Here is an 18,497-nt window from a genome sequence, read left to right as displayed (position 1 = left end):
AGACTGTTGCTGTAAATCTGTTACAATTACATGTGACGCTATGAAAAGTATTTCTCAAAAATAAATCTGTCCACACCCACTGATAATATTCACAGTTTGCATAGGATAGTTGATAGTTGCAATAGAATGGGAGTGAGGAGGGTGGTATTTCCTACAATAAGTTGGTAGGTACTCATAGTTTCTGAAAAAAGGAAATGACTAACAACCATGCACATCAAGGTGTGAATGTTGAAGTCTAACACTTTGCTATTGTTTGTGTGCAGTGTAAAAACATCATCCAGAGATCTTTTGTGTTTTTCTCTTCTACTGTAATGACTTCAGCTATTTGTTTTAAGCAGTCACAGTACATTTGTCAGAGAACTGCTCCTCATCCCAAGATGCAAAGAATTGACTTTGATCCAGTCATTCACAATAAAAATAAAAGGCTCATCAATTTTGAAATGGACATTTTATTTTTGTAAATGTGCAGAATAATTATCCAAGTCTATTAAAACTTCCCAGAGGGTTGGAAACACTTAACGCTGCGTGTTGCAGCAGGAAAACAACGCTGTGTGAGAGGTTTTCTTGATGACTGGGAGTGTTGTCAGTCACAGTCCATGGTTTGATGATGTGTTTCTCTCGCTGTGTACCTCTGCAGGGAATGGTTTTGTTAACCCCAGGGGCTCTCCGGGCGTCCTCAGCACACCCAGTGGCAATGGCCTGGGTAAAGTCATGCCCACCAAGTCTCCACCACCCCCTGGAGGGAACATGGGAATGGGAGGCCGCAAGCCAGACCTAAGGGTTGTTATCCCTCCATCTAGCAAAGGGATGATGCCCCCACTGGTGAGTACAGAGCACACCACTGCACACAAGTATCACCAGCTAAAGGACCTTTAAGTATCTCTGCTGCAGGGCAGACCAGAGATTCGTTCAGTGTCCTAATCCAGACATTCATAGCAGAATGTCTTGCAGGATTTTGCCACAAACGTTTTAGATGATATCACATCAAAGTAGCATGCCGTGCTTGTGAGGTAGTTACCTCACCAAGGACAGTGTGTATCTGCCAAGTGGGACTCTTTCACAGTGTGTAGGCCACATGTGAGCAGCGGTCCTCTTGTGCTGCGTTCTTCTTAGAGCACCTCCATTAAATGTGGACCGAGCCAAGAATCTGCAGCCCAGGTGTCACAACTCTCACTCAATTATTCATATTTAAATGAGAGGCTTTCTCTAATTATAATAATGGAGGTGCAGAGCGCTCTGACCACAGTGAACACCTGGGGCTAAGCTACACTCTCCTGTTCATAAATCAACATAAAAAAAAAATTGTACGGGGGGGATTTTCAGACACAGACCACCAAATATACTACTTTCAACTTTGCTTGTTGCTAGTGTTGTCAGCAACAGGAGCCACTCCAGGACAATTATTGTGTCTGGTAAATACACCTCGGGTTACTGCGGGTGCCCCTCCTTTTCCTCAACTAGCTTGGGGCAATGTTTAAACAACTGTGTTGGCATGTGGATTCAGTAGGATAGGACAGGTTGTGTTGAAAGAGGTTTGAAACAGGGTAGGCAGGGGCCAGAGGTAGGTTCTGCTCTGTCTGAGCCACTGAGCGTTTTAGAGTGGTAGAGGCTGTGGAGGGTGCTGGCTGTGGCAGGTCTGCAGACAGCCTGTCATTAGGCCATAATGGTATTAAATTAATCACATCTCAGTGTGACAGAGTGTAGATGAAGACTTAATCAGGGGCCCAGGGTGTGAGCCAGATAATATCTTGTCGCCCTTGTCGTGTCTTCCTGCCGCTATTGATTGAGTGTGGGTATTAAGACAGCCCTGGCCTGGTCGCAGTATGTCCCACAGCACAGAAAAGATGGAAGATGGGCTTCTGGTTCCTCCTTCAGCACAGGGAGGCTATGAAATTCACAATACTTTGAGGTCATTGCTGCAACCTATGAGGAAACTTCATACGTTATTTCTGATGAATACGAGATGACTGCAGTGTCACGGTCAGAATCAGATGAGTGTTGGTTAATATCAAGAACAACTCTGTAGCCTTATTGTTCTCTGTTTATAGCTTCACCTGCTTTTATCCAGGATTCAATGGTTTCTTCTTCATAATTTACACGATAACAACTTCCACACATTGTTGAAAGATTTGGGCTGCGTAGTTGAAGGTTACATAAAGACAAGTTAAGCCAGTGCCTATGCTTTGGACAAAAAGGTTCACGAGTAAAGCAACAGACAGATTAATATAATTTTACAATGACTGCTAAAGTCATTCATACTCTTATTTTCCTTATTGTCCCTTTTCCTGTAAAGTCTAGATAGCTGGCACGATTTTCCAGAGCGATTTACAGTCGCTCTGCTTCTTTTCTGTAACTCTGCCTCTCTTCTTTTCTTCTGTTGAGGGCAGTCAGAGGAGGAGGAAATGGATTTGGTGAGTTTTGACAAATGCCTGGGCAAATGGCTGAAATGTGACCATGCTTCCAGTAATCACACATGCTAGACTAAAGGCAGTTCTCAAACCGGAGATTGGCTCCCACAACTGCCAGCAATAATAAATTAAAAAGAAATGTTTTGTCACTGCATGTTTTGGGTTTGGCCTGTGAAAATTGCCTCAGCCTGTTAAATTGGTTCCTCCATTTCCAACACGTCAATGTTAGTCATATAGCAACAGGAGTGAGTGAGTGAGTGAGTGAGAGAGAGAGAGAGAGAGAGAGAGAGGGAGGGAGAGAGAGAGGGAGGGAGGGAGGGAGAGAGAGAGGGAGAGAGAGAGAGAGTGAAGGCTAAGTGCAAATTAATGCTCAATGAATATTACAATTTATTGTCAGAATCTGAAAAGTTTTAGCATTAAAAAAAGAGTTTTATATGTTTTAAGATTTATAGTTTTTCTAAGGAAGAGAAGATTACATCATCTTGAATGATATCATCCTGTGAGATACTTGGGTTTGCTGAAGTCATCTGGCCGGAGAGTGTTGGAACAATGCAAGGAAGCCATGAACTAGATCATGATGCAATGCTGCTTCAAACGTAGCTGCTGGCAGCTGTTTGTTACATTATATTCTGATTATATGTTAGTGGCTGTTTTGTATTGTTCTAAACTATGTCTGCATTCGATTAGTGTAACTGAAGTGTGTACTTTTGTAGCTCACAGCGTAGTTTGCTGCATGACCACATCATGCTGTGTAGGTGTGTTTGTGTTGACTGCATGCCAGTCACTGCACTACAAACCACTGGAGCTATTCTCTATGTCACTTGGGGAGTTGAAATTTGTCTATTGTCCTTAACCCTCTTAAAAGTTGTTTGTTTGATTATAAAACTGATCACAGTTTGATTTGTTGCACTCTGAGTGTGAGCATTGGATGCCGTCGATCAATGAAGGAAGCTTGCCCATCACAGGCGTTCCTCACCTGCACTATCCCTGTAACGGTGTTCTTTTTCATGTCTAACAAAGTAAAACTCATTAAGCAGGCTCTAGTAAATCTGATAAATAATTTGTTGTGCCAGTAGCTGCCTGTCAGTTCTTGTGATTTCCGCACTGATTACATCTGTCAGTTGTCCATTTAAAATGAATGCAAGAAATTAATTATTTATTGTGATTACCAAAATCCACCTAACTGTTTTCAAGCGCACAGTAACCATTTTATTTTATTATACCTGCAGTTTGTACTCATATATTTAATGAACTTTATCTGGTTAAAGCTGCTGTAAAAACACCCTAATACTTTTTTTTTTTCTGTATTTCTAACCTCTTTTTTGACATATTTGTCAAAACTTACAGTCATTAATTAATCAGTTCGATCAAAATATTGACTGCCATGAAGCTACACCACCACCTAGTGGCAATTTTTATTATTGCAGTCAATTCTGCATTGTGATTGTCATTATCTGTATACTAAATATTATCTTAAATTTTCTCTAGACTTTAATGTAAGTGTTTTAAATTATAAGAAAATGCGTAGTATTAAAATACTAGTAGTATTAAAATGATGGATGTTGGGCTCATTCGTCGTCTATGTTGCTTTTTGTGTTTTGCAGAACACCCAGAGGATAAGCAGCTCCCAGTCCACCCAACCACTGGCCACTCCAGTAGTGTCTGTCACCACGCCCAGCTTACCCCCACAGGGCCTGGTCTACTCAGGCATGCCCACCTCCTACAACCCTGCTGGTGAGTCTGGCCTTGGTCTCCCTGCAGACTGAAAACAACCATCTTAACCATCACTGTTTGTACTCCGCGCTGTTGGTTCTTACTCTTTTCTCAGTGGCACATGCTGTTGTATCTGAAATGTGAGCGAGTTCTCACTGTGTGTGGCTGCTTTTGTTTTTACAGAGTTCTCCCTGAGCAGTGCAGAGATCTCTTCCCTACAGGGCTTCAGCTCTCCTGGGCTCTCACTGGGCTCCATGTCGGCATGGCAACAGCATCAACTGGGCCAGGCAGCTCTTAATTCTTTGGTGTGAGTAACACACTTCCAAACAAAGGCACACTCTCCAGACGCCCTCACATAAAAGCAACACCCACTGTGCTCTGTGATATCATGCTGAATCACACATCTACATATTCCTGGCTTTGGCAGCGTTGCACCTCGCATTTGTTGTCTCAGTTTTAGACTGAACACTAAATGCCGTGCTTATCTTCTCTGCAGTGGTGGAGGTCACCTACCTCAGGGCTCCAACCTCTCCATCAACACCAGCCAGAGCATAAACATCAAGTCCGAGCCCATTTCGCCGCCACGGGAGCGTGTCACCCCATCTGGCTTCCCCCCTCATCAGCCGCAGCAAGGCTCCAGCCGACAGGAAGTTCTGGGACGTTCACCTGCCGACAGCCTCAGCTCCTCCTGTAGCTCTTATGACGGCAGCGATCGTGAGGACCACCGGCCAGACTTCCACTCCCCGCTGGGACTGGGCAGACCCCCTGCTGGCTCTGAGGACAGGGAGAGCCCCTCGGTCAAGCGCTTGCGCATGGACACGTGGGTGACATAAAGAGCGTCGATCAAGCCTCCAGTCACCAGCCGGTCAGAGAGGAAGGGGTTAGACATGGAGATAAAAGAAAGAGTAGGGGTCCTTAGAGCTATCATTATGATATTATTATTCAACTCCATTTCAATTTGTAAGACTGAGTGGCAAATGTTATAAGACGTGTCAGGACATATCTAAAGTAAATTCTCAAACTGATACAGTAAGATTTAGAAAATCTCAGTGAGCTGGACTGAATTATATGCACAAGCAGGTGGTATCAGGTACTTGGTGCAATTCAGATGATATCTGCAGAGGAAGGATGTTGAAAGAAAATTGTTTAACAATAGGCGGTAGATTATTGTAGTCACTGGTCTAGTCAGACACTTACATGTAGTTGCTGTATTGCTGTTGTGCTCGCAAGTCGCAAACAATCAGAGAAAGTTGTGTTGCTTTCAGGCTGAGGACCCTTACATATGATGTTCGCCGCAAGAACGATCTTTTAAAATAATGCTGTAACCGTACAAGACCTTTATCTCAAGTGGCCTCTTCTAATTTATTGATTCAGCCGATCAGGACGTACAGAGAACATGGAGTTAATTAATACTACACAAGAATTTTGATCACACGGTAAATCATTGCAGCAGTTGAGACTACTTTAGTGAATAAATGAAACAACACTGTTGGACGTAAAAACAAAATAGCAACAGAATTTATTGCAATAATGACATACTATTCATTTTATAATTTAAAAGAGTAGGATATATAAATGTGCAATTAAGATAATGCGAACCTGTCCAGTTGAACTGGTGAGAAAATCAACATGTTCACATTTGTGTAACAGTTCATCAGTAATATAAGCCAAAGCTGTTCTTTTGTGTTGTTTTGTACAGTTGCTACGGTTTCCTAACAATTCACTCGAAGGCACCATTTCTTTCATCATAGTTTTATTTTTTATTGTGCTTTATTGCAAACAGTGTAAAGTCATGTAAACGAGATCTTGAATTGATATCTAAAGCCATGAACGTTTGCTGTTCTGTTTGTATTATTGAAAATTTGAGCCAAACATTTTGTTTTGTTGTGTAAATAACAACTTTAATATATATCAACAGGGTGTGAGTACATACTGAGTGTACTGTATGATCACCGTTTTCAAGAAAAGTATATTTTTGTGGATTACAGCCAAGTTTACAAGAGTAGACCCTTAAAAAGTAGATCATTCACTGGTCAATATTTGCTATTTTACTGTAATCTCTTCTAAATTGAATATACGACACAACCTCCCATGTGTTTTAATTCCAGGTGGAAAATTTGTGTTTTTTCTCTCTTTACTAGTGGTGACTGTTTGTCCTGATGACATTGTAACAACAATGCTGTGAGGTTGAAGTTTTCATAGTTGTGAAGGATGATCCCAAGGCCAGGGGAAATAGGGTTTCTTCCCTCCTATTGTGTCATCTTGTGTTAGTTGTATACCAGCAGCTGCTGAATACACTGCCAACATTCAAATCCAAGGTCCCAGCCCCACACTGAAGAATAATCTATTGTTATTGCATGTAGCTCAACTGAAAGACATGCCATATCTCAAGCCCTTTCTACTACCCTGTAATTGGTTCAGAGAATTTGTAAACTTGGAAGAAGTGGCTGCTGACCTTCCACACAAAACTGGTCATGCCTGTGCCCATATATGGTTGTAAATATCGCGGTCTACTTGAAATATCAGTCATAATTATGTACAAAAGTACTCCTGTGTTTTCTTAATTGGCCCCAGAAATGCTATCTTACATCAATGCACTATTACAAGTAGGAGTACTGCAGGTCTAGGAACCTTAGGAAACAGAAAAGTGAAAATTTGAAGGCGTTGAAGTCATTTTTTCCGCAGAAGGTGTTGCGATGCGAGGCGGGTGTCTGAGTAATCACACCATGCAGAGACGGGGAAAAGTGGGGCTGTGACTTGTTTTGTTCTCCCCCAACACAGAAGCAAATAATTCCTCAGCTAATTAATAGCAACAACGCAATGTCATTGACTTCAATCTCACTTCAACTGCACACATTTGTATGAGAAGTTCGCTGTACGAGAAAGGTATCACTCTGCATTCGCCGTGACATATCTTGTGTGCGTTTCTGAGGTTTCTGTTCTCTCCGCCCCATCATCAGCGCCATGGTAGTTCTCAGTATACACCCGTAATCTATGCAGTTTTAGCCCCACTTCACGTGACATATACAGAGTATGATGTCTTCACAGGTCAAATATTAGTCCGCTAAGCATGAGGAAGAAGAGCATCTGAAGGTAGACTGTTAGCCTCTTATCCTGAAGTGCCACAGCTGGAGCTTGCTGGACTACAAGTTACAAAAAACAGATATTATTAAATGACTGATCTGGATACCCCGGGGCAATCTCGTCATGTTCATATACATTGGTAGACATATTTAACATAATGTATAGTAATCCATGATTTAATCCAGTTTAACAGAGCTGGTGAAAATAGCAATAATAAATGACAACAAAAACTGTCTGCCTGTCTCGGCAGCAACCACCTCGTAGTTGAGCACACACTCAAGCACTTGATAACATATCAGGGAATTTTATAGTTTCTCTATCTACAGTATATGCACAGTTAGGAAATGCCTTATCCCAAAGAAAAATTATACCATCTTTCTTCTATTTTCTCTTGGTTATAAAAGTAAAGATACAGCTCAAACCTGACCAGACCTGCCTCTTCTCAGAAAAGACCTGCACAATAAAATGCACGGTGAATGCACTGTGATACATTTTGCTCTTTTGGTCTATGTCCAAATTGTGCACAACTGATGAATGTGAAAGGAAAGGGTAATCAATGAACCTTTGTAGACAACTTTCTTCACTTTGCTGTGTAAGAGTACACTGCTTTGCTTCATGGCTTTTATAAACAGAACTACGTGTTTGGTAAGTGTTTGTAGTTGATAGTTCACTTAACTCAAGAAGCTGTTTTCGGTTTGAATGCTCAGACCGTTTGGCGGCACAAGCTGGACTTTGTTGCCAATAATGAAATTATTTGTTTCAAAATCGAAAGAGGTTTTAAGTTAATCTTCATTTTATTTCCCTTGAATGTGTTATTTTATTTTCATCATACAATAAATATTCAAGTGAACTTTTTATTAAACAATTAAGATACTATGCTAGATATTGTTGTACAAAATTTGTATTCTTCACAAAAGTACAAATATTGGCTTTTAATGTGTAATTTAGGTTATCTCTCTTATTCTGTATAAAATGAAGTAAACGACTCTTACATAGAATTTGTTCTCCTGTGAAGTCCCAAACAGTAGAAACTGTCAACTTTATTAAACACCTCAGTGTATGCTCAATCTGAACTCACTGTCTGTTCCTCTTTGAATCTTGCCAAGATATTACATTTTATTGACTGCACGCATCAGCTAGCAGACCGCCATTGCGTGTCACACGGACACAAACTATAGAGACAACACACTGCTGTTAAGCTCTTCATCTCACGGATTATAAGTAAGACATAATTCTTTAAGTGAAATCATCCGATTCAAATGTTTATTTAAGGAGTGCTGCTCACTTCATTGTAAAGATGTCATACATGCTGCAGCGTGGCAGCAAGAAGTACTCAGATCCCCCACTTAGATAAAAAAAAAAAAAAGTAATCTTAAGTGTAAGAATATTTCATTATAAGCAAAAGTTCTTACTTATGTAAAAGTCAAGATTAAAATGTTAAGTTAGATTTCCTATTCTGAGTGTGTAATTAGTATGAAATGTACATAATATTATTGGATCATTACACTACTATATAACAAGTAATCAGCTTTTAATTAAGAGCTAATTTTAACTGCTACATGCAGTACACAGTGCTGTAATTTAATCCGTTATAATACATCATATGTTATGAACTGATCGGCTGATCACCTTGTGTTTGAGCTTCTTGGTTTTTTATTAATAAAATTATCTAATTTTTTATATCTATTCTTATACTGATCCAATGCAAGCAACATACAGCAGAAGCCACGTTGTTTCTCAGGTGACATGTAGTGAGGGCCTCTTGTAGTTCCACAGTATAGCCAGCAGGTGACACTGTAACACAATACATCACACAGTACTGTGGGCTGGTGGCCTGCTCACACGTCTCGGTAGCGGAAGTGAAGGTGAGTTGGTGAGCTGTCACGATATCTGTTGTTTGAACAGGTTGGGCCGGTTGGCTAGTTCATGGTAAGGTGCAACTGCAGTGTTAACATGGTCAAAAGTGGCTTGAGCTCATAATTAGCATAAAGTTACAACAAGCGAAACATTAAGTTTAGGTTGTGATATAATGCTGTACAATACCTGCACTTGAGTATTTCCTTTTGAGGACACTTTCTGACTCCGACTCTGCATTTTAAAAGGAAATATTTATGTTTTCACCCCATTATCTGATGCGAATGGTTAATTTACTCGTGTAATTTCAGCTCTAAAACATGAAATGCTCCTAAAACATGATACAGTACAGTGGAAGCCAGAGGTGTGGACTCGAGTCACATGACTTGGACTCGAGAGACTTGCAACTCGACTTGGACTTTAACATCAGTAACTCGTGACTTCACTTGGACTTGACCCTTTTGACTTGAAAAGACTTGCTACTTTCCCCAAACCCAAAGATTAAAAAGTATGTTGACATGGACCCCTATATAGCTATGTCTGTGTGTGCGCGCGTGTGCGTGTGCGTGTGTGTGTGTGTACCTGTGTACCTGAGCAGGCGCGCTGTCGGCCCGACATCCAATCAAATTAGATCCATGTTGTTTTGATCCGACAGCATCCAACCAATCAAATTACAGGACAACCAATGAAGCGGATAAAGCAGCGCGCCACTTGGCAAAAATGACACCAAAGATAGTTTGTTTGGGTATAAAAACTACGAGGTGGTCAACAAAAAACGAATCGCAGTATGTAAAACATGCGGGTCGAAGGTTAGGGACGGAGACGCAACAACTTTGTTCGACATTTGAAGCTGCACAAAGAACGGTGAGTTAAGCTAACACTAGTTTATAGGGCTAAGAAAAGGTTAAGGCTAGATTTAAGTTAAGTAAAGTAAAAGGGCCTGTCTAGTTGAAGGTGAAAACTGTTTTGCAATATGATGTGAGATCAATACAATACGGGACAGAAACTGCTGTGCAACTAGTTATAGTGCAGTCTATGCTATGGAAATACAATGTCAGCACTTTTTGTGCAAATTACATTTGCATTTGTTTCTTTCAAATGTGTTTGAACAATGTTCTTGCTAAAAAAGGTTTGAATAAATACAGGTGTTGTAGCATACATGATCTGTGTAAATATTATTTCTCTGTTGTGAAAAGGACTCGAAAGGACTTGAAACTCAAATGGTAGGACTTGGGACTTTTACTTGAGACTTGTCGGTCTTGTCTTGGGACTTGACTCAGGACTTGACTTGGGACTCGAGGGCAAAGACTTGAGACTTGTGACTTGCAAAACAATGACTTGGTCCCACCTCTGGTGGAAGCTCCCCAACTGCAGCAGTGGTTGTTAACTGCAAAGTAGTTTTCTTTTAAAGGTACATTTTTACTACTTTGTCATTTTGAATGCTGGACTTTGCATTTTCACCATTGTGGTGTTCCTGCTCTTATGTATAAATAAAACATGTAACTAAATTAAATGGAAATGCAATAATATATAAAAACACTGCGAGACAAGCAGGGTCCAGGTAAACTGTGTAGTTGACAAGCTCAATCTCTCATGGCTGTTTTCAGTGTGAAGGCTTGCATGCGCATCACACAATATATTTGTCCCCGAGTGCATGTTCCTGGCTTCCCGTCCATCAGACCAGCTGTGCATCAGGCTGGAACAGGTCCAGTGTGCATGTGTAGAGTAACCAAGCAGGGTTTTGGGCTGTTTGAGTTGTGTGAGAAGAAGGGCGACAGGCCACCTGCCATAGGGGCTTGCCCTGTTCAGATCCCCAGCCCTGCCTTTCAACTTGGAGCCAAGTTGGGGTTCTTTCATGTGGGCCTGATCTCCTTAAGACATCAGCAAATATTGAACAAGACTCAGTCCAGACTCAAACACATCTGTTGTCATATAGTCTCCACTGTTAGGCACAGACAAGGAGAGAGAGAGTGAACACCAGTGGGTCTGTTGCATTGGCTTCTATGTGTGGACACAAAGCTATAGTTTATACTTTGCAAACACAAATGCTCACTTTTGACGAGCTTAGGCTAAACCATGTTCCACTGTAAACAAATATGGGGCTGTATGAAAGAAATGGAGTTTGGTATGACAAGACGGCCACCGAGTGCCAGATCCGCGCTGAAGATCAGGGATGAGATAAGATGAACAGATAGCCAACATTTCATATGCCTCAGTCATGTTGTAGAATCCATCAGCAGTATTTTGGGACTGTTTTGGACAGATAAGAAGGACAGTTGTATTGTAGAATTAGGCTAGATTATGGCATTAAGTCTTTTTTTTCAAACACTTGGACCTATAAGAGAACGCATATTAGAGGAAGTGTAATGCATGCAAGTCTTAAAACAGACAAATAGCCTCACAAATGCAAATATACAGTCAAATATTCAAATCAACAATAAACAGACTGACAGGCAGGCGGGCGATAAACAGGCTATTCAACCTGCTGTACTGTGAGCAACTGTTTCATCGCAGTTTCAGTGCTTCAGTGTGTGTTTAATCTTTCATTTAAGTGTCCTACTATACTCATACTAGTATATGGGGACAAATATATTTGATGTTTGATGTAAATGTAGATGTCTTTTGTGATTCCACATACCTGAGGTCATACCGTATGCAGCTTCATCCAGAGTGGGAGACTTGGGTAGGACTCAACACTTTACTGTGGGACTTTCATAGTTATTGAAACTCACCTTGTGAGACTGGTATGGCTAGTTTCACCCACTTCGGCCTCTCTACGAATCACTTGTCTTCAAACTTGTCTTCAAGCAGGAAAGTACACTCCGCATTGTGCTACCTGAAGCACTTCCCCTTTTTATCATAGTTGGGATGGTTGAGCTGCCTCTCAGGAAGTTTACTGCTGCTCTTGGTGGAGACTGATTCAGTGTGTGGCTTTGACAAGTTGGCAGAAGTTGACTGGACGGGTACAGTATGATGTTTTATTTGTTTAAATTATTCTGGAATAATCCAGGAGGTAGTGCCATGTAGAATAATTAGGTTAAGTAATTTATTCAGAAATGTTTGTGGGATTTTACATTAGGCCTTAGCGCTAATGGTAAGATTATTCTATGATAATGTAGCCTGCCACCTACTTTTTTTATTCAGCTGTTTTACGTGGAGTAATGAGTACGTGTTGTTTGTGTTTTGTTACAAAAGGTTTATCTTTACATTGTCACCTTCTGTAAAGATACCACAGTAATACAGTCACACAGGAACACAATAGAAAAATATGTTCAGAGAGTTTGTTTTTTGGTCAAAGCCAAGTGTGAGTAAAGCCAACACTTTTTCTTGAAGACTTTTTTAACCTTAATCAGTGGCCATCTCTAATACATTCCACATACGGTTGCTGTGGCTGAAATAATTTCCATGGATTGAGGCTACTGTGGTGAAGACACCTCACTACATTGCTTTAGGCCTGTGCACATGTAACACAAAGCATCTTGATATAAGTTTTTTTTTTTTTTTTTTAATCTGAAAGGTATCACTCAAGATGGATGTCAAAAAAAAGAACTTCTTGGAGAACCTGCGTCAGAAAACCAAGTTGGTGAATCTGAAGAAACCAGGAAAGAAGGCACTGAACAAGCAGGGGAGGAGACTGGCCCATCGGCGCAGTATTTCCGTACCAGATCTAAGGTTTGTGCCAGGAGAGCCATTTTCTACAGAGAGTGCCTTGATGTCCACTGCCTCTGATGCCATCTTCTTTGGACATTCCCCTGGTGTGAGTGATACTGACTCTATTGCAAGTGGCTCAATCACAGATGGAGTGCTTTTCACAGACAAACTGAATGATTCAGTCCCAGAAACTAGACCCAAAGTTCCCACTGATCGCACAGCTGCTGCTTTGAATAGAGTAAGTGCACCAGTGGAGACATTGACCCTCTATGAGGAATTTGATGATATGACAAATTCAGGCTCAGAGAACAAGGTAAACTTGTATGCACAAGTGGATAAAAGAGCCAAAGGCAATGCACCTAAATTCATTTTTGATCCTATTCCTGCACCAAGATCTGTTTTTGCCAGTGCACTTCCACCGAGACCAGGTGTTGCTGACAGAGAGAGTCTCTGTGGTGAAGACACGCCAGCAGACAGAGTGCTTTCAGGTACTGTTTCTGGATCACTGGCGAGAGCACACTCACTGGGAGACCAAGTGAACGCTTACACAGAAAAGAGGACCACACCATTTGAGCAGAGAAAGCCACCATCTGAAAAAGGGACTCCGCCAGTGATCAGACAAGCTGCTTCTGTGGACAAAATGCCTCTGATATTAGATACTCTGGGTACTCCTTTGGAGAGTGCAGATGGCACGTCTCTGGACTCTGCCTGTGGCACTCCCAGTGAGGAGCAAGTCAACATGCCCTGGACGACCGATTCGGAGGAATTGGACCGTGAAGCCAGCTCTCCCTTTTCGGTGAGAGAGTTCTCAATGGAAGACGCTCTGCTAGAAGAGGCCCAGTTTGAGGAAACTCTGGAAGAAATAGCAGAGGTCAGTTTTATTGCAGGTGTATTTAATTATATGTACAATCAGAGAATCCTATTCTTATATGACGTCTCCAAGTACTGTTGAGTATCCGATTTAAGAAGACAGTTTGTGGCAGTAACTTGTGACGGTAACTATTCAGTCTACTGCTACAACATACCAAACACATCCTCAGATGCTTGGTGTTAAATGTAAAGTTATGTAAGTTGACTTTTCACAGCCCTTGGGTATAGCTCAAATTAAGACTGTTGTGTCCCCATGTTTCTAGATGTCTCTGAGATACATGAACCAGTCAAAAACCTGTGTTGCAAGTTAGAGACACAATGTGTCGCAGAGAGCTCTACAAAAACATTGATAGCATCTCACTGTACTGTTGACACTTTTCACTCCCACTAAAAGCATTTACAGTACATGCTGTTCCTATTGGTCATGTCCCTAAAGCACATTATCTGCAGTCATGGGGAATACATGAAAGTCTTAAAGTTCCTCTTTTAAATTAAAGCCTTGAATATCATATGGCACCACACACCTTGACATATCATCACCACTGTACTATACAAAGTGTATGCATTCTGGTGTTTTCATAAAATGTCATTACATCCTTTTTCTGCGCAGATGTCCATTGAACCGTGTGATTTCTTTGACGAAAACGTGCAAGATTCCCTGGAAAGCTCTGTGAGTACTCAACTTGACTGCTGTGCCCGTTGAAGTAAGCCACGCATCTGGTATTAGAAAGCATATGAATTTGAATGGTTCTTCACAGCAGGTTATGACAGCAGGGCCTGAGGCCCAAGCACCTGTCCCGTTCCAGAGATACCTCCTGAGTGTCAACCTAAAGCGAGGAAAGAACCTGGTCATCCGAGACAAGCGCTCTGGTAGGTTCAACAACCTGCAGGTTACCCATAAATCCCGGCCTTTCACAGCCTGTAAGGCTAAGAAGTCTATCTCATTTAGATCTTTGGAGGACATTTAGAGTTAACATCAAAATGTTCACATAACTTTTTTTTGAAACACCCTTACATAGTTTAGTACTGATCAAGATATGCCGTATCAGATTTCTTGTACATCCTGAAAGAATGCAGTTCTTTGTGTGCTGGCTTTTGGCTATAGCTAAAGGCTGAGCCCTTAATGAACTCTACACATACATACAATGTGTATATATCCTGTTAATCTTGCTGGGTTTATGGAGACGGTGGAAAATTGTGAATGGGAAATGTGTTATTGTGTATAAAGGCAAGATGGGCTGTGTTCAGTTAAGTCTTCTATTTAGTTGTTAGGGTGACGTCTCTTGTCAAGCAGTGTCTTTCAGAAGAAAAAAAAAAACCCTAGAGAAGTATGCAGTCAGACCTGTGTGGCAAAAGACAGACTGGTACAGACTAATCGGTACTAATTAAACAGAACACACAATCTGTAAATGAAACCACTAGTACTAATAAGTACTACTAATAAGTAGTTAAACAGTTTATTCTGAAATGGTGTGCCAGGTGTAGTTGTAGTGCATTCTTTCTCTCTAAATTTATGTTCCTAACTCCTTCCTCATAGCAAATAGCTCAGACGTGCAGCTGTTCTTGAAACCAAGCCTGTGACTCATTGGTTTTAAAGAGAAGAGGATCTGTTATTATCATGTATTTAAATATTACAGGCCACAGACGTTTTTCTCTTAAATCTATATTTTTGATGTTGAAAAAGACAGAGAGTCACAAGTGTGAAATACAAAGTTCAACTCATGTTGTACCTCCCTGAGCCCAGTGGAATTTGCTTTGGGAAAGGAGCGCCCTCGGGTGGCCATAAGTGAAACTACAACTTATGAGAAAATTCATGTGTGGTCTTATTAAGTGTAGCTACTGACTGACAATAGTTTTGTGGGTTTTTTTTTTTTTAGAGTGTTTTGGACATAACACTTAATATTGGACATAATTTGTTTCACCTAAGGTAAAAATTATAGTTACGATTTGTCATTTTAGATTGATAGATACATTTCATAGTAGAGAAATTGTGATATGACAATTTTTCAAAGCTACATCAATCTTATCTTATTGGAAATTTAAACACTCACGATATGTATGTAGTGGTTCCAACCAATATCATACTTTACTGTAGCTCTCATGTATTTGTGAAATCACGTTCCAGTAAAATGTGGAGGGGCCCTCTCCTTGGAGTGATGCCTCACAGTTTTTTTCCGTGTGGTGGCAGAAGACCCTCCAAGCCCAGTGCCCTACTCCCTGCTAGTTGAGACCTTACTTTCCCTGACAAGATGGCACCATGATGATGCAATCCCCACACGCCCCCTGTCTCTCCACTGTTTGCCCAACAATCAACACCGTGCCAAAGGCTCACCAATGGCATACATTGTCATTACATATTCTGAAAGGACCCACGCCACCAGCCCCCACTCTTCAGTTTTTGTTCTCCCCTTTTTTCCCATTAATTTCCATCGTCACCGTTCTCAGTCATGCCAGAGCTTTTCTCCTTGCTAGCTGCCACATTCTCCTCCTGTCAAGTTGCCTGGAGGTTTCCCTGTCACAGGCTGGCAGGGTGGAGCTGCTGTGGGTCCTGCCTGCCTTTGCGAGATGTTCATTTGGAGTGGAGAGCTGACAGGCCTGACAGCCCATCCCCACAGGGCCTTTGTCATGTGATTCAAGCCTCCCTGCAGGCTCTCTCAAGCACCCCTTTATTCCCCTATACAAATGAAGGCATGGGACTGGCTTTCATTTTTTGGCCAATCTGCATGCAATTGCAGAAACAAAGAAGTCCCATACCCCCACTCCACTCACAGACAGACTTTCTTAACAGGCTTGGGAGATTAACACTGGTTGCTTCTAGATTTTGGTTTCTGGTTGCCTCATGCTGGCGAGTGTTTCTACTCTTTCACAATTAAACAGCTACATCCCTCTGTTTTTGCCATGTGTGGGGTGCACACCTCCTCCTCACATATTTCAGTCTCTCACACAAACAGCATGGGGGAAGGGTGTGTATGCATGTGTGTGTTTTCATACACAGTGTACATTTTCAAAGTGACAATATGTTCCCCACAAAGTAAACATAGTTTGCGTCAAATAAATTCACTTTCACCATAGATTGCTATGAAATCAGTGTTTATACACTGTGGTTGTATGTTAACTTAACACTTACGGTAATTACCATTTGTGTCATACAACATTTTCTTGCTGATTTTCTTTTTTTTTTTTGTATTTAATTCTAGGCACTAGTGATCCTTATGTGAAGTTCAAACTTGAAGGGAAACAGCTCTATAAAAGCAAAGTAGTTTATAAAAGCCTGAATCCACGCTGGAATGAATCCTTCTGCCATCCTCTTCGAGACAGAGAGCACATCATGGAAGTTCGGGTAGGCTTTTATTTGCTTGAATAGACGTACATAATCTTACAACACAAGAATGGCCTGGCACCGGAGCGCACAATTCCTGTTGTTTTAGATAATAATAATCGTAATAATGTTTGTAATATTGTTGCAGGTGTATGATAAAAATCGAACTGCTGATGAGTTCATGGGTTCCAGCGCTATTTCCCTGGCGAATCTTGAATTGCACAAGTGAGGAATACATTTTTTAAATTGTATTTGAGGTAACAGATTATCACAAGGATATCCATAAATTGTCATCAGAATTAATCCCCATTCCCTTTCTGTCCCTTAACAGAACCTATGAAATGGAGTTGCCTCTTCATGATCCGAAAAGTAAAGAAGATGACATGGGAGTAATTGTCGTTGACGTCTGCTTAATGTTTAGAGATGCCACCATCAAAAAAGCCCCCGTAAGACTATTTCTGAAGCAAGAAGTATTTGTTGACGCAGTTCACTGTCTTAAATCTTCTCTGAATTGTTTGTACTGATTAATTTAATTCTTTTTTTTTCATAGAGATGGCCAAGGAAGAATAAGGTATGGCTTTTTTTTATATCATTACATTTTCTTTTTTATCTAGAATACCATTAGTATTCCTGAGTTCAACTTTGTGCACGTTAGAGCTCGTGGCTGCCCCAAACTAAAGCACTAGGGGGCAGTATCTCACTGTAGGATGGTGCAACAAAGAATGAGGTGTATGTTCAGGACTCAGGCTTTTGTGTGTAACCTTGGTTTCAGCACACCCTATTTCCTTTGTGGTTTTATAGTGAACCTTTTTTGCAATGCATATTATTATCAGCGGTATCATTTTCTGTGAAAAAAAAAATACGATACAATATTACATTCTGATCAAAACCAAAATAATAATATTGACTGAATATGTTGCCATGAAAGAGCCCTTAGATGAGTATTATAGAGCAGTATTTGGTTTTGTAGTAAACAAAGTTCCATTTCCTCTCAAGTGGTTTTCAATATATTGCAGATGTAATTAGATTCAGAGTGAAATAGGAGGGTTGCTGTTTGGGACTCACACTGCAGCGAGTGGGTTTATATTCACACCTATGTAGTCACTGCATCTGCCACTGTTCAGTCTCTTGATGGTCCAGTAGACAATCTCAATTTGAAATTAGATGACAAAGGAATGAAGCCATTTTCATACACATTGTAGGTTATCCACTACAGATGGTTAAAGATACTCAAAGGGAGACAGAAATGTGTGATGGGACTCTTCACAATGTTCTGCTGCCTAAATCACAGTGCTAATTTAACAATGTAACAATGCCATTTTTTCCCATTTCATTTTTGACAAACGTACAATATCTTATTGCATTTAACACCTATCCTGGAAGTGCTGAATACCCAGCTTTTACAGCTCTACTCCCCCTCTTTCCGAACATCGTTTTCTCCCTCTGTGCTACCACCACAGAGACAGGGAATGGCAAGTGCCTAAGTAAAACTCTGCTGTGTGATAGTGTTTCAAACAGGAGGGGGGCGTATGGGAGAAGCGGGAGGGGGGCTCTGCTGTTCGAGGCATGTTGCCAGTGTGGGATGCCTAAGATCGGCA

General features: G+C 41.0%; 2 protein-coding genes across 10 annotated transcripts in view; both read left to right on the top strand.

Annotated features, from left to right (window-relative positions):
• mef2aa (myocyte enhancer factor 2aa) overlaps window positions 1–8,278 on the top strand; it is a 61,108-nt gene extending 52,830 nt beyond the window's left edge. For 5 of the 9 annotated variants that reach the window (XM_070831514.1, XM_070831511.1, XM_070831518.1 and 2 more), the window contains 5 exons: window positions 638–822; window positions 2,388–2,411; window positions 4,013–4,142; window positions 4,305–4,428; window positions 4,618–8,278. In XM_070831514.1, the coding sequence (XP_070687615.1) occupies window positions 638–822; window positions 2,388–2,411; window positions 4,013–4,142; window positions 4,305–4,428; window positions 4,618–4,954 (800 nt within the window). In that variant the 3' untranslated portion in view covers window positions 4,955–8,278. The remainder of the gene's footprint in view (window positions 1–637; window positions 823–2,387; window positions 2,412–4,012; window positions 4,143–4,304; window positions 4,429–4,617) is intronic. The other 4 variants (XM_070831516.1, XM_070831520.1, XM_070831515.1 and 1 more) reach the window with 1 other exon arrangement.
• A 3,727-nt stretch (window positions 8,279–12,005) lies between these two features.
• The window catches only part of mctp2a (multiple C2 domains, transmembrane 2a), a 30,898-nt gene continuing 24,406 nt past the window's right edge, over window positions 12,006–18,497 (top strand). The window contains exons 1-8 of the mRNA XM_070831449.1: window positions 12,006–12,022; window positions 12,577–13,581; window positions 14,191–14,250; window positions 14,339–14,450; window positions 16,778–16,920; window positions 17,048–17,124; window positions 17,231–17,345; window positions 17,450–17,470. Coding sequence (XP_070687550.1) covers window positions 12,589–13,581; window positions 14,191–14,250; window positions 14,339–14,450; window positions 16,778–16,920; window positions 17,048–17,124; window positions 17,231–17,345; window positions 17,450–17,470 — 1,521 coding nt within the window. The 5' untranslated portion in view covers window positions 12,006–12,022; window positions 12,577–12,588. The remainder of the gene's footprint in view (window positions 12,023–12,576; window positions 13,582–14,190; window positions 14,251–14,338; window positions 14,451–16,777; window positions 16,921–17,047; window positions 17,125–17,230; window positions 17,346–17,449; window positions 17,471–18,497) is intronic.

Source organism: Pempheris klunzingeri, chromosome 5, assembly GCF_042242105.1.
Source record: "Pempheris klunzingeri isolate RE-2024b chromosome 5, fPemKlu1.hap1, whole genome shotgun sequence".
In the NCBI taxonomy this organism is placed as follows: Eukaryota; Metazoa; Chordata; class Actinopteri; order Acropomatiformes; family Pempheridae; genus Pempheris; species Pempheris klunzingeri.
Note: the sequence above shows the minus strand (reverse complement) of the source record. Positions and strands in the feature narration are given on the sequence as shown.